Source organism: Uloborus diversus, chromosome 2 (assembly GCF_026930045.1).
Source record: "Uloborus diversus isolate 005 chromosome 2, Udiv.v.3.1, whole genome shotgun sequence".
NCBI classification, from domain to species: domain Eukaryota; kingdom Metazoa; phylum Arthropoda; class Arachnida; order Araneae; family Uloboridae; genus Uloborus; species Uloborus diversus.
In genome coordinates, this window is record NC_072732.1 from 181,437,129 (window position 1) to 181,450,992 (window position 13,864).

The 13,864-nt window shown below is 34.0% G+C and overlaps 2 protein-coding genes across 3 annotated transcripts in view; one reads left to right on the top strand and one right to left on the bottom strand.

Moving 5' to 3' along the window:
• The window catches only part of LOC129216185 (tyrosine--tRNA ligase, cytoplasmic-like), an 82,559-nt gene extending 69,578 nt beyond the window's left edge, over nucleotides 1-12,981 (bottom strand). Inside the window, exon 1 of one of the 2 annotated variants that reach the window (XM_054850365.1) lies at nucleotides 12,908-12,981. The gene's annotated coding sequence lies outside the window, so the exon portion shown is untranslated. The remainder of the gene's footprint in view (nucleotides 1-12,907) is intronic. The other variant, XM_054850366.1, reaches the window with a different exon arrangement.
• Nucleotides 12,982-13,221: 240 nt separating this feature from the next.
• LOC129216691 (uncharacterized) overlaps nucleotides 13,222-13,864 on the top strand; it is a 28,727-nt gene continuing 28,084 nt past the window's right edge. The window contains exon 1 of the mRNA XM_054850907.1: nucleotides 13,222-13,278. Within this exon, the coding sequence (XP_054706882.1) occupies nucleotides 13,248-13,278 (31 nt within the window). The 5' untranslated portion in view covers nucleotides 13,222-13,247. The remainder of the gene's footprint in view (nucleotides 13,279-13,864) is intronic.

The window sequence follows — 13,864 nt, forward strand, 5'->3', positions numbered from 1 at the left end:
GAAGTGAATTTTTGACCTTTGTTACTCAGAAAAAAGTAGTTTTTCTTTTTTTTTCCTTTTTCTTCTTTCTCTTCTCTCTTATTTTTCTCTTTTTTTTGAGACTAACGTTTCGGGGGGGGGGGCCCTTAGCTACGCCCCTGCTCTCCCCGAGGGTCGGGGGCTTTCGGAATGTTTACCTATGAATTACTTCTAACAAATTTGTTACTGAGGAAGTGCTGACAATCTGCATTTCCCCAGTCTTCTTTCGTTAAATAATGGCAAGGGTATGGAGCTAATTCATACTTCAAAAACGAAGTTCTGCAAATCTTCGTCCGATTTCTTGGTAAGGGGCTGTCTACAAATCTTACTTTTTTTCAGCAATTTTTAACCCCTCCACCTAAGTCACCAAGTACTTTTCCTAAACATATTAATAAAAATTGCTTGATGTCACACATCGTTTTATTCCTCCCGCTTGTCACACGGAGACAATTTCTCCGACCTCCCCCCCCCCCCCTCCGGAAGTGCGACATAATTTTTGCAGTGGCAATCCACAAATACTTCTTCATTGTCCATCAGGATTGCCGAATTCATTGAGGAAAGGGGAAATGCGCGATCCTTCGATCCTTTCGAATCAGTTTCATGTTTGTAAATGGCAAGTGTTCCATATTTTTCCATGAATGTGCGTGTCTGAAATTCTATAACTTTTGATTGGTTGAATAAAATGTAACAAAGTAGCATATCAAATTGAAGGAAATTTAAAGCTCTACAGCTTTGTCATTGACAATTTTCATGAATACTGATCCTGGGAGGCACTAGGAGCAAATGTTTGACAAAAAGAGAGAATTTCTTCGAAAATCTATTTTTCATAACATATTTCATATACCCTGAAAATTACTGGAAATTTGACAAATATGTGTAGAAACAGTTCTATAGGAACTTTATTTAGCTTGAATTTTTATTTTGAACGCATTTTTTCCACCGTTTCCGACATATATTTAAAAACCCCAAAATTTACTTCCCTCCTCCCTCCACTTTTAGCTCAACCCCCAGGGTCGGGGACTTTTAGTATATGTTTACAGACTAACTTCCCCTAACAATATTCTGAAGTCAAAAATTATCGCATATTCCATGCACGCTACACCTCTCTTTTGAGCACTCATTGATTGGACTAATTAGGTGAGAGTTGACACTAAACTAAAACGAGAACTTCTAACAGTTGACACAGCTTTAGTTCAGTAGTTGATACATGCTTTGAAATAGAAAAACAGCTGCACAGAACTAGTTGCTCAGGTAGCAATTTCTAGGGGGAGGGAAATTTTGCCTATTTCTGTTGTTTTAGTTGGACTTCGATAAAAAATTTCAAGGAAGATGGGTAAGGGTAGCTGGATTTAGGTTTTGCTCCCGTTCTGAAAAATTGAAGAGCCAGCACTGCAGGAATGTAAAGATAATTATAGAAAAACACAAAAATGAAATGCTTCCTTCATAGGTTATACGCTATGCTAAGTTATAAGAGTATGCGAAGTTAACTGCATAAAAATTCGAGTTTGGGGACTCAGTAAATATTTTCCATCGTACTTATTTTTAAAAGGTTCGTCGATATGGCACAATACAGCTTCCCAGTCGTAGTTCAATTTATCCACTTTAGGGTCATTTCCAGTCTCCTTACTTTTTGTATTTGCTTTTTGCGTCTGTTTTCCAGTAATCTTTTAAAATAAGTCTTTTTGAATACAAACCTGTTTAAACTGTCTTTTGCATCTATTTGGTGTAGAGTTGATGATTTTTTTAAAAAGCTTCTGCAATTCAGTGGTGCAACCAGAGGGGGGAGGAGAGGAACAGGCCAGTCCTCCTCCACCACAGTATCATGAGTAGAATGCTTTTCAAAAGCATTTCTTATAATTAAAGAGAAGAATAGAATGTACCTTGGGAAAACAAAGGGATTCAAATAAGGTGGAAAAGAGAATGTTGCAAAAAAAAAAAAAAAATCTTACTTTTCTTTGAAAAGAACTAGGAAATAAAATTTCTCAGTTGTGGCGGACTATTGATCAGTCAATTACATCCCACACCTGCTATTTTTTTTGTCCCCCCCCCCTTTCTTTTGCCTAGTCTGTCTAAAAATAAGAAAGTCTTCATAATGCTACGCTTTGGAAATCCCCTTTCTCCTGCCAAAACCTTTAAAGAGCTTCTCAAATTTTGGTTTCCAGGACTTTAATTTCGAATTTTTATATATATATATATATTTTTTTTTTGGGGGGGGGGGCTCCAAAACACCATTGTTAGTAACATCATCAAAGTCTGTCTCTAATTGCGTTTTTGGAACTACAATTTCGAAACATTGGGCAGAAGGTTGATAAATTTATATTTTTATTCTACAAAAAAATCGACTGGACACAGCCTAAAAAAGACCCATCTCTTACCCTACCGTCAACTAATAACGCCTATAATCACGTTTTTAAAATTTCAATTTCTAAAAACTTCTGCAGAAGGCGCTTCGAACCTTTCCTCCCCACAAAACACCAGAGAACGTTTAAAACTGCGTTCTTAGGATTACAATTTAAAAATTTTTCGGAAGGAGAACCAGTGGCGTAGCTAGGGTAGGGCGTTCCGTCCCGGGCGGCATATTTTTAGGGGCGGCGATTCAGCACCTTTGATGTGGGAAAAAAATAAATAAGGGAATCATATTTTAAATCTATTACTAGAGGCAAAGAAAAAACCCCCTTTTGAAATGTAAGGTTTTGTTATGACTGCAACTGGTTTTCTCAGAGTTCAAAGTTGAAATATTTCTGTAGTGAGCCCCTGAAGCCTTCCTCACCCCCTTAATGTCCACTAAGAGACTTAAATTGCTTTTTTAAAACGTAAATTTTGGAAAATATTCGAGAAAAGACCCTGACTTCCTAATGTCACCAAGAGGTAAAACTGACTTCAGTTTTGATGAAGATTCGGAAGAGAACTCCATCCCCACCAAACGTTACTCTTAACTACGATTTTTGACGTAAATTTAGAATATTTCTCCGAGACGGACGCCCAACATCCCCCCCCCTTTTTTTTGTAGGAAGAATAAGGATTAAATTAGTTTTCCTTTTCTTCCAATGAAGTTTTCAATTGTTCAATAGTTTTTGATGGTTTAACAAGGGGCAGAAAAAGGGCAGCAAATAGAGGAACCATCCCGGGCAGCAGAAATTGTAGCTAAGCCACTGGGGAGAACCCTTGGATCCCTCTAACAGTTGGCAGAATTTTAAGCGTGGACACTCTAAAACTATTTTCTGATTGAGCCAATACAGCAAATATAATTTTTTAAGCACTTAAAAACAGAACAATGAACAAAAAAGGAATTTTAAATTATTTGCTGAGAATTGTACTTGCAGAATTTGTAAAGCATATATGTATTTTTTTTTAATAAGAAGCGTTAAGATGCAGAGGATAAGTTGTAAAATTAAATTTTTATAGCTATCTTTTTGAATGAGTACCGTATTACCCCGCATTATACGGCATGCTGCAAAATTTGGGGGTCACAAGATTTTCAATAACACTCTTTTGGTCCTTTCCGGCATGTTGGAAAAATCAAGGTTAGAAAAAAAATACTATAGAAAATATATGTTCAGCTTTAAAATGAATAAAAGTTCTATATATATCTTAATTAGTATTAATAAACAGTTTAATTTTAAAAGCGAAAATTTTTGCAAGCAAACATTTAAGCAATAAGTTACAGCTCCTACACCAGTGCTAAAGAATTTTCCATAGCTACCTTAATACATAAAAATCTTCAGTACGGACGTTTATCACCATAAGGCTTTTTAAACGGCTGGACAGATTTTGATCATATTTTTTATGTAATTAAGTTTTGGCGAGCATGGTTTCCAAGCGCAATGGATCGAATTGGAAACATTTTTGTTAGGTAGTTAATTTTAACATTGGATGGTTATATCTCCCAAATGTAATATTTATTTTAGCCCATTATTGAGCGAGAACTGAAATAAATATTTAACCCCTTGCCAAAAAACAATGAGAAAGCCAGCTCAGCTTTTTGTAATGAAATTTCCTACTGTGATATATGTCAATTGAGAATAGATAAAACATAGAGAGAGAGAGAGAGAGAGTGAAGCCTTCATTTCTTGAAAGCAACAATTTTAGGTCCTGTGATATATTTTAAACTAAGTACTGGAAGAAATGGGGTAAACGTGTCTTCTTTTGTCGTAGTTGAATCATATGGCCAGATCGGTACTTTAGGTTTTCTTAACCAAATGATCAGAAAAAACCGCACCTAGCAACATTTGTTTCTCGGCTCAAATCCATCTGAGTTTCGGCACCAAAGGTAAGAACACTTTAAGAATTATCAAACTAATCAGTACTACATAATTAAGGGAAAAGATAGTGGAATTTAAAGACAAAGGAAATTTTAGTTTAGCGAAACACTTTGGTGGAAAGAACAAATTAAGCAATATATGAAGATCATCCAAATACGCAAGGAAAGATAGCAAGTGAGACAAATGCTCAGCGAGAGAGTGGCCATTTAAAAGTTTTCGTTCACAAGATCAGACTACTAATTGGTCGAAGTTCACTTCGCTTTATGATCGGCTGGATTACAGTAACGTGGTGGCTTGGCGACTTTGGCCATAAACAATAGAGTTACGTGATAATATTTTTACATTTTAAAGCTACTGTTAATGTATATTCAGTAAGTTACCGCCCATTAGCCAGGGCTAAGGCAGAAATACATGAAATACACTGCCAGCTCAATCATTTCCAGCCGAGGACTGCAGTTTCGTGCTTATTAGCACTCATCAGCCCGGCATAGGAAAGTGACTGAGCTGGAGATGGAAAAACCTCTTAAGGCAGCCAAGAGTGCCAAACAAACTGGTAGCTAATATAGAATTAGCTCAGACCAGACGAGTGACCGAAACAATGGTTCGGTTCGACCATTGAAGGCAAGGCATGGTATATTCAGTAAGTTACCGCCCGTTAGCCAGGGCTAAGGCAGAAGTACATGAAATACACCTCATTTTCCCCTTATTAGCTTGGCGGTGTATTTCATCTATTTCTGCCTTAGCCCTGGCTAATGGGCGGTAAATTACTGAATATACTATGCCTAGCCTTCAATGGTCGAAACCGAACCATTGTTTTGGTCACTCGTCTGGTCTGAGCTAATTCTATATTAGCTACCAGTTTGTTCGCACTCTTGGCTTCCTTAAGAGGTTTTCCTATCTCCAGCTCAGTGACTTTCCTATGCCAGACTGACGAATGCTAATAAGCACGAAACTGCAGTACTCGGCTGGAAATGACTGAGCTGGCGGTATATTTCATGTACTGTTAATGTAATTTATTGTATTTTTTGTTTGCTTGGCGAAATATTTCAAATTGCAAAGTATTGTTTTTTGTTTTTAAAGAGTGTTTAGTCATTTCAATTGAAGAATGTGTTTATTTTACATCGGGAGGGGGGCTTCCCCCATTCAGAGAACTGTTTTTACCTTTATCATTTTTTTTAAAACAATATCCTTTTGATTGTTCTGTTCTTTCTCATAAGGTGGACGTTGCAGTGGGATTTCCCTTTTGTTCTAGATGGGTAGTTAATTTTTTACACTTAATATCTGAGGATGCTTTTTATCCTTTGAGTATGGCTGAAGGAACCAAACATCAAGTACGGGAGAAAAAAGTTATTTTTTAACTTTTCAATTTACAAAGTTTGAACAGAACAACGTCTGTCGGGTCCTCTAGTTCAATAAATAAAAAATAAACTTATCTCTCTAAAAGGAACCTAAAATAATTTATTTAAAAACATTATGAAAAAATCGCAATAACGATGATTGCTTCTGAATTGATTACTTAATTGGTATATAATTAAATCCATTAATAATGACCTACCATAAATAAAAAGCACATATTATATGCAATAACCTCCCTGCCCCTATTTTTTGAAAGAAGATTACTTTCGGGATTCATTTATGATTTTCCTTACAGTCATTTGCTTTCTCAATGGAACTGAATCGGGAAATTATTTTGTTGCAAAATGAACCTCAAATTGTCTGGCATGCCAGAAAATTCGAATTTCCTGGAATGCTGGTCAACCACTCTTTTTTCCGGCATGCTGGATGATGCAGGGTAGTAGGGTATTTTGGTGCTACAAGAAGTGGAGTTCCTAGCACTGATGTCACAAGAGTTGGTAACTTGTAGTGCCACCGACCCCCCCCTCCCCCAGGGTTGGTAAAAAAACCGGTTTTTTTCAAAAAACCAAAAACACCTGGTTTTTTTTGGTTTAAACCAGGTTTTTTGTTTTAAACCGTTCTTTTTTGGTTTAAATACTATTTGCGAGAAAAACAATTAATTTTCGGAAGGTAATTAAGGTTCCATGTAATTAACAGTTATTTAATAGTCACACTATACCTAATTTCTTGATTAATTAAAGAGATAAGAACAAAATCATGTAACTAAATTAAATAATTAAAATAGCTTTCTGCAGGGAAATATTGATTGAAATGTTTGACTTGATTAACATATTAGTATGCATGTATATCTAGACCCTTTACGATACGAAATACTTCAAGAAGTGGTTGTGATGCGGGTTAAGATAAAATATAATGAAGATCCAAGAAAAAACTTTATAAAACCAACATAATATGAATAATTATCGAATAAAGGTAAAAGTTATATTTTTAAGCATAATCTTTTCAAAAGAACAATTTTCATATTTTTTCTTTCTGATCTTACATAACGCTGATTTTTATATACACAATGTCGCAAATATTGAAGTAAAGCAAAATGTACAACAGTACATGATTGAACAGTCAAAAAATAGATTGCCGTTGTACTGTCAAAGTTTTTAAAAAAATGCTGCTCTATATTCGACTCCGTTCTTATTTTGGAAAGACTTAGAAAAGATATCGACTATCGCTAAAACAAAGAACCAAATCAAAAATACAAAAATTGGTGTAACATGGCTTAAATTGCAGCTTATTTACTGGCCTACATGTTGCATCCAGCATTGAAGTTTAAAAAATATTAAACGCAAACTCTTTAGAACAAATAAATGTGTAGCAAATTCTATTTCAAGAAATTTTTTTTGCCAAAAACGTTATATCTTCTGCAACAGTGATTGAGTGGTGGAAAAGCCAGGAAAAAGAATTTGAAAAATGCAATGCAACCGTCTTTAAAAGTCTTCAACATTACTAAAACCAGCTTCAGAAAAGTGCAGTGCATATATTTTCGTCATTTAGATATCATTCATAACTCAAAAATTGATTAGGCTCTGGAAAAGCTTCAAAACTTGCTTTTTGTTCAAAATACTATACAGCATAAAAATAATATTAATTTATAACGTAAGAGTTGCTATGTATTTATGCATATGTTATTGTGGTGTAAAGTTGATTTTATGTAATTGTAAAAAGTTTAATACACATATTTCTGAAATGAGTTGAATACATTACATATACAGGGTGTCCGAAAAGTCCTCGACACATAACAATGGTATTTTAGGTTAAATGTGTCAAGGACTTTTCGGACACGCTGTATATCTATTTATAAATGTAATTTTACAGTTTTTGTTTGTAATAAATTAAAAATATTTTGCTTTAAACCAAAAGAACCGTTGTTTTCTCCAACAGTCTTTAGAAAAAATTCATTTAGTTGAAAGCCTTGAACAAATAGACTAGCTTTGAAGCTTTTTCCAATCCTAGTCTGTTTCTTATTCAATATGTGTGGGGAAATCAATGCAAACCTGTAAAATGGATTTTTTTACGCTTTAAAAAAAAAAAAACATTTTTTAAAAAACCAATCAACCCTGCCCTCCCCCAAAAAACTTTATAAATGTTCTATGTAAATATGAAATTTAAAAAAATTTCAGAAACAACTCGGTTATGCCGCAATTTTTGTGGCATAACAAAAGTTTGGAAGACAAATATAAACTGTGAATCGTTAATGCAAAATTTTTTTCTAGATGATACATGTAACCTCCTCTTCTTCATGACATATATGGAAACTTAATTTTTGTTAAATCTGTTAGATTAAATATAATCTAAGATATATTGGTGGAAATTTCCAGAATTGAAGTATTTATATTTTTTATGAACTATGAAATCCTCTTTGAGTGTTAAACAGTGTGGCACCTCTCTCCCGCTACTAATTACATGGAACCTTTTTTTAATGCAAGAATATGAGAGCTTATGAATGGAATACGCATGATTTTGTATCCATTTACTTATATCGTTTTTCATTGAAAAAAACAGGCTCATTGTAATCTCAAAACTTGTCTTCCATATTTTTCACTAACTTGCGCTTTTAGCACTGCTTTATAACAGAACAAATTTCTTTCTGGTGCTGAAATCTGTGAATTCGTATCTGGCATGATGTATAATTTTTCTACCTTGTATATAAAACTTAAACAAGCAAGTTTAGTTAAAAATAATAATAAATATTTTTTAAAAACTTACATCGTGATGCATAGCTACATTGCAATGTAAGATTGGCGATGCATCATGATGTAGAAATTCCTACGTCGCCTAGCCCTATGGTGCAGCTCCGAAACAAACTGTTGGCTTCACTTATTAGTTTCACGCAACGTTCCACAGCCTGCGTATGACAGGAAAATTTCTCAAAAGTTAACTTTGTAGGCTGTTCTTTACGCATCTCTTTCAAGTTTTTGCCCTTTAGATTCAACGTACGAGGTGGCTTTGTTACAACACAGTTTTCCCAATAATAAAATCAACATATACAACAGCTTCAAAATTTAGTTTAGGACGCTTAAAAACTCGTAAACCATTGGAGCTCTTCGTCTTCTTATTTCTACAGTTGAGAATGCAGGTAACTGCTAATTCCCAAATGAATTTTCTAGAGTCAAACAACATTGTCAACAGTAGCTGTTCAAAATGAGCGAAATATGCATTGTTTGAGAAAACTTTGAAAATTATCCGCTTATCTTTGTCTGGAAACTGCCTCCTAAGAAAATTCATTTCCCAAAAATGTTGGGCACCATACTGGCAGTTCGGTTTCATTTTTATTTCAAGTCTCATTGGAACTAGGGTTTCTAAGGAGCCAACCCCACGAGATTGACTTTATTCCTTTAAAAATTTAATCTTAATGTCAAATAGAAATGGTCATTCTATTCAGGAAGGACTGATTTTGTTACTTGAAATTAGTAATTTTTCCGAATTCTGTACACCAATTGTAGAGCACAACAAAGTCAGACCTCAAACAGCACTTAACATTTGGTACGCAAAAGTGTGCCCTTAAAAGTCCAATGCGCTTAATGAAAACACGTGCTGTGGATCTAGTGCAGTTGGTTTGCTGAGATTAAATAACTGTTTACAGACAGCGTAAGATCTCCATTAACTTCATCACCTTCTGAAATGGATTTTTCTTTTCTTATGCTTGGTTTTTGCTCAAGAACTGCAAACTTCGGACAAAAAAGATGTCCATTGGATATGTTTTGCTGTATTCAATTTAACTCCTATGAGAATACCCTTCTAGCTTTATTAATGTTAGTCAATGTGTCAGTGCATTTGATTCATTACAACAAGGGGTGAGTGCTGCTTGGTTTTACGAAATTGTAGTCTTATTAAATGTTTTTGGATAACTTTGCTAATTTTACCTCTCACTTTGAAGAGAGATTCAAAAATTTGAGCAGCTTAACTTATTGTACTGTTGTGCAAGTCATCCTGTGTTTCAACCAAGTTTCTGTCGCCTCTCTTAGAGTCGTGCCGAACAAAAATAATGTCAGCTTTTACATTGCTTTCTTCTACAGAGAAAAATATTGTGCATTTTTTGTAAGTTAAAGGTTTTGAGTGTATTCCTATGAGGTTACAGAATTGCTCCAACACTGCATTTAGGCTACTACAGCGGCCTTTTCTTGCAATCAATAATACACTTTCCTGATTTTTTCTTAAGCGTAATTTTGGATTTTAAATTTCAGTGATGTTTTTCAAAATTGTTTTTAAATAATACGTATTTTCTCAATTGCTGAATGTATGAAAACTGAAACCTCAAATGAGAATACCAATTTATTCACAGAAAAATACTCTATATATTTTAAAATGTTTTTAAATCCACAGTTCATTCCATGAGACAGAGTTTTTCTTGCCCTTCTCGGAGATATACGAGGAAGATAATTCAACTTCAGTTGATGCTCGTGAAAACAGTCGTTTTCTTAGCAGAAAAAGTTGTAAAACATTTGGAGAAAATTTGCAAGATGGGGAACCCTACAGGATTTATCCTGCTAAATATTATGCGGGATTCGGATTGGAAACAATAATTGGAACATAAACTAGCATTACATACTTACAAGCAGTGTTAAGATTTCTTGTTGAACTTGAGTGCATGACTGAGTTTATCTGGGCTACTTTCAGTCATCTATAAATACTGTTGTTCAGTACTTAAATTTTTTATATCTTCCATATTCAAAGCCAGAAGATTGTTGCCAATTTTATCAAATTTGAACACTGGATTTTTTTTTGCAATTTCTAAGAAGTTGTCCTATAGCTTTGGAATATAAATGTGGTCCCTTTGTGCAACCTTCCATTTTCAGAATAAAATGCCTCATTGGCTACTCATTAGTATGCAGCAGACATATATTACACTGTTAAGGCCTTTTGATTTACGTCTCAAGTTAACAAATTACTCCACCTTACCATCCCGTATTTACATTTGTTCCGTCGCATCCAATAACCGATAAGTTGAGCAAGCTCATATTATACCTTTTTGTAAAGCCTGTAATACCTTGTGAAATTTTTTTTGCACTTTCACCAGCTGTTAGCGATATATGACCAATGTACCTGGTTCTTCTATCAGTGCTACATGTGCTTCAGATGCTAATTTTTGATGGCAAGATGTTTGTTGAAGGGCATGGCCTTCAAAATACAAACGCTTTATAGCTGTCCCTTTAGCTGCTCTTAAATCCTTAGCTCGCTCCTTTTTTATCAACTTTTCTAATTACTTTGTTTTTATCGACTATATTATTTTTCTTTTTTGCTTAGGAGAAACTAAGCCGAAATCAGTGAGAACTGCTGTGTAGCAATTTTGGCCACTGCTATATTTGAAGCACCAGTTAGATCTGCAGCTAAGGCTTTATGAGCATAGAAAGTCTCAGTTGACTTTTCAATGTTGAAGGCACATCAGTTCACTTAAGTTTTCTTAAAAGCAGATAGTTCCATTTAAACTCGTCACCAGTATTCTCCTGATTCAAGCCCTGTTTCAGGTTCATTCAATGTAATATGACTTTCCTTACTCCTCAATCCACTTGTGCTGGGTATTGTTTTCTCATGAAACACATTATGTAATTGTTCAGTATTAGTACTTCTTTCGGAACTACTTTTTAAACTATTGTTGTTAAAAAAAATTTTTTTTTAAATTTTCTCCATGTTTCAGTCTTAAAGTGGCATAGCTAAATATTCCACAAAATGTATAAAAGTCTTTTAGGGTTGCAACTGATAATTCTACTGTTTGCTGGAACTAGTTTCTAATTTATTTACTTTTTGCACACCCCTCGCTCTTTTTTTTTTCTTGAAAAAAAAAAAGTCGTTTTGCCCTTATTTCAATTTTTCAAGGACAAATAGAGCCGGCTAAATAATAAACAAATTTAGGGCAATTTTTGAGGGTTAACAGACCCATATAGCAATTTTTCCACACTATCCAAAAACAGATTTCCAAAAAAAGTTTTTTCGGTTCACCCTAGTGATCAACCAATGGGAGGTCACTGTGACCCTCCCAAAAACTTCTTTATTTGAAAACTTTTACTGACAATTCAGCAAATTTGTGTCAAAATTACAACACTGAGCTTCTTTTTTGAAAATTGTTTTTAAAATGATGTATAACGCTCCTATGTGTATGATATGTTTGCATGTTGATCCTTCTCCCAAAAATTTTAGTTTGGGAGGACCCTGCGAGCAATATTTCACAAAAAGAAGGATAGCCTACCAGTATTTTCAGAATTCTTGAGAATCACTTCCATTTTTTTCAATTCTTGCACTGATGACAATCATTTATGTTGATGAGAAAAATATTTTAACACCAATCATCAAGACTCTTGAATGGTATGTTAAAATTATTTTAATTAAATAATAAATTTATAGTGGAAAAAGTCTACAAAATGAAATCTGCAGCAAAGGTTGATATCTTAACCGAAGAATAATAATGATGTAACTCTCTATACTCTATAAAAAATTCATACATATTTTCAGCCACAGCTTTTTCTAACTCATTTATGAAAAAGATTAACACTAAATTACAACAATACCACTTAGTCAATACTTACTATTTATTCAGATTGCTGCTTGAAAAGAATCATATCATAAAGTAAGACCACAAAATAATATTTATTGGATAATCTTCGAATATGTTTCGAAATGAAATATTTTTGTTGGAAGTATAACACAGTAAAAAACCAGTACCACATACAGGCTCATTATTTAAGGGTGTCAGAATGAGCGAGGGGAGGGAGGCAGAAGCCCTCCCTGGCTCTGAGAAATTAATTGTTTACATATAGGTGGGGGTGGATTTTGTTGTTTCTAGATTTTAATTGCATTGAATATTGACTCTTTAACCCCCGAAAATACGAAAACACGGGCTTGACAATATGTATATTACTTATTATATTAATATGCAAAATACACGTAATCGATGGATTGAAAGATAAATTCAAAATAAAACAGCAGACAAAGTTTAAAAAAAAAGAATTTAATGACAAGTTTCACCCTGTAAACTGTTCGATCTCTTTTCCATTAAATGATCCCGCATTAAAACAGATCACTTAACATACGTGAATACCTTACGAAATAATTGGCATATTTAACACATAATAACAGAGAGTAAATAAAATGGATCTTTCATCATCCAGATAATCATGACAAGAAGTAAAGTTATTAGGAAATTTTAACAATATTACGACAAAATGATGCGTTAATTTAAAACAAATTTAGTTCAATTAAATTATAATGAAATTGCTGCTCACCAACGTCAGCAAAGAAAAAACGTGACGTCCACTACCGACGCAAACTTTCCCTAAAATGAAAGACACGAGCGGCCGAAATTCACTCGTTGCCATCACAACAGTTTAAAAAAAGAAAACAAAACTACCGCTTCAGTGGAAAAAATGATTCCAGAGACAAAATTTTAGACCTAAATGCTGATTTCACCCAGAATTAATAAAATAACAATGATAATCATACTTTTCTTCTGAAAATTTTGCACACTTATGTCAGTTTTGCTTGCCGTTATGTAAGAAAGTTAACTGTTAACTGCTATATTGTGTTTACGTACGTCAAAACTGCGCTAAATTTGTATTTCTTGAAATGGATAGTTATTTTTTATTTGTTTTTAAAGGTAATCTTGTCCTTTTTGATTACAATCGTGGTTTTAATGTTTGTGCGTGGGCATCTTTAATATTTCAACAACATTTTGTCAATGATATCTTTGCAGAGCAATGGTGTTTTTCAAATGTTCAAATAGCTGTTGTTTAAAGAAGTGTATGTTAGCGAAGTAATGTCTATTGTATATGTTGTACACCTCTAAAAGAGATTTAGAGGTTATTGTAGAGATATTACAACGCAAATTTTTGATTTTGTATCGAATTATCTACATTAAAAAAGAAGGCTAAATCTGGTTTTAGTGTCTATCTTACTAGAGTAGTTAATGAAAATCTTCCTCCTCAACACTCGATTTTGGGAACCTCTAATTTACGAACACGCACGATTTTGCAAATTACCATTGAAACATGGTCATTGTTTGTTCTTTACAGACTAGAAATGGTAGAAATCCCTATTTTTCGATCTCAACTTATGGTCGAAGTAGCTCTCTCCTTACAAGCAACAGTTACAGGAAATTTTCATGGGAAAAGCTATTCTTTCTCGTTTAAATTGTCATTTTAATTTCCCCGCCTTTGCGTTTATTTCTGTATAAAAGTAAATTA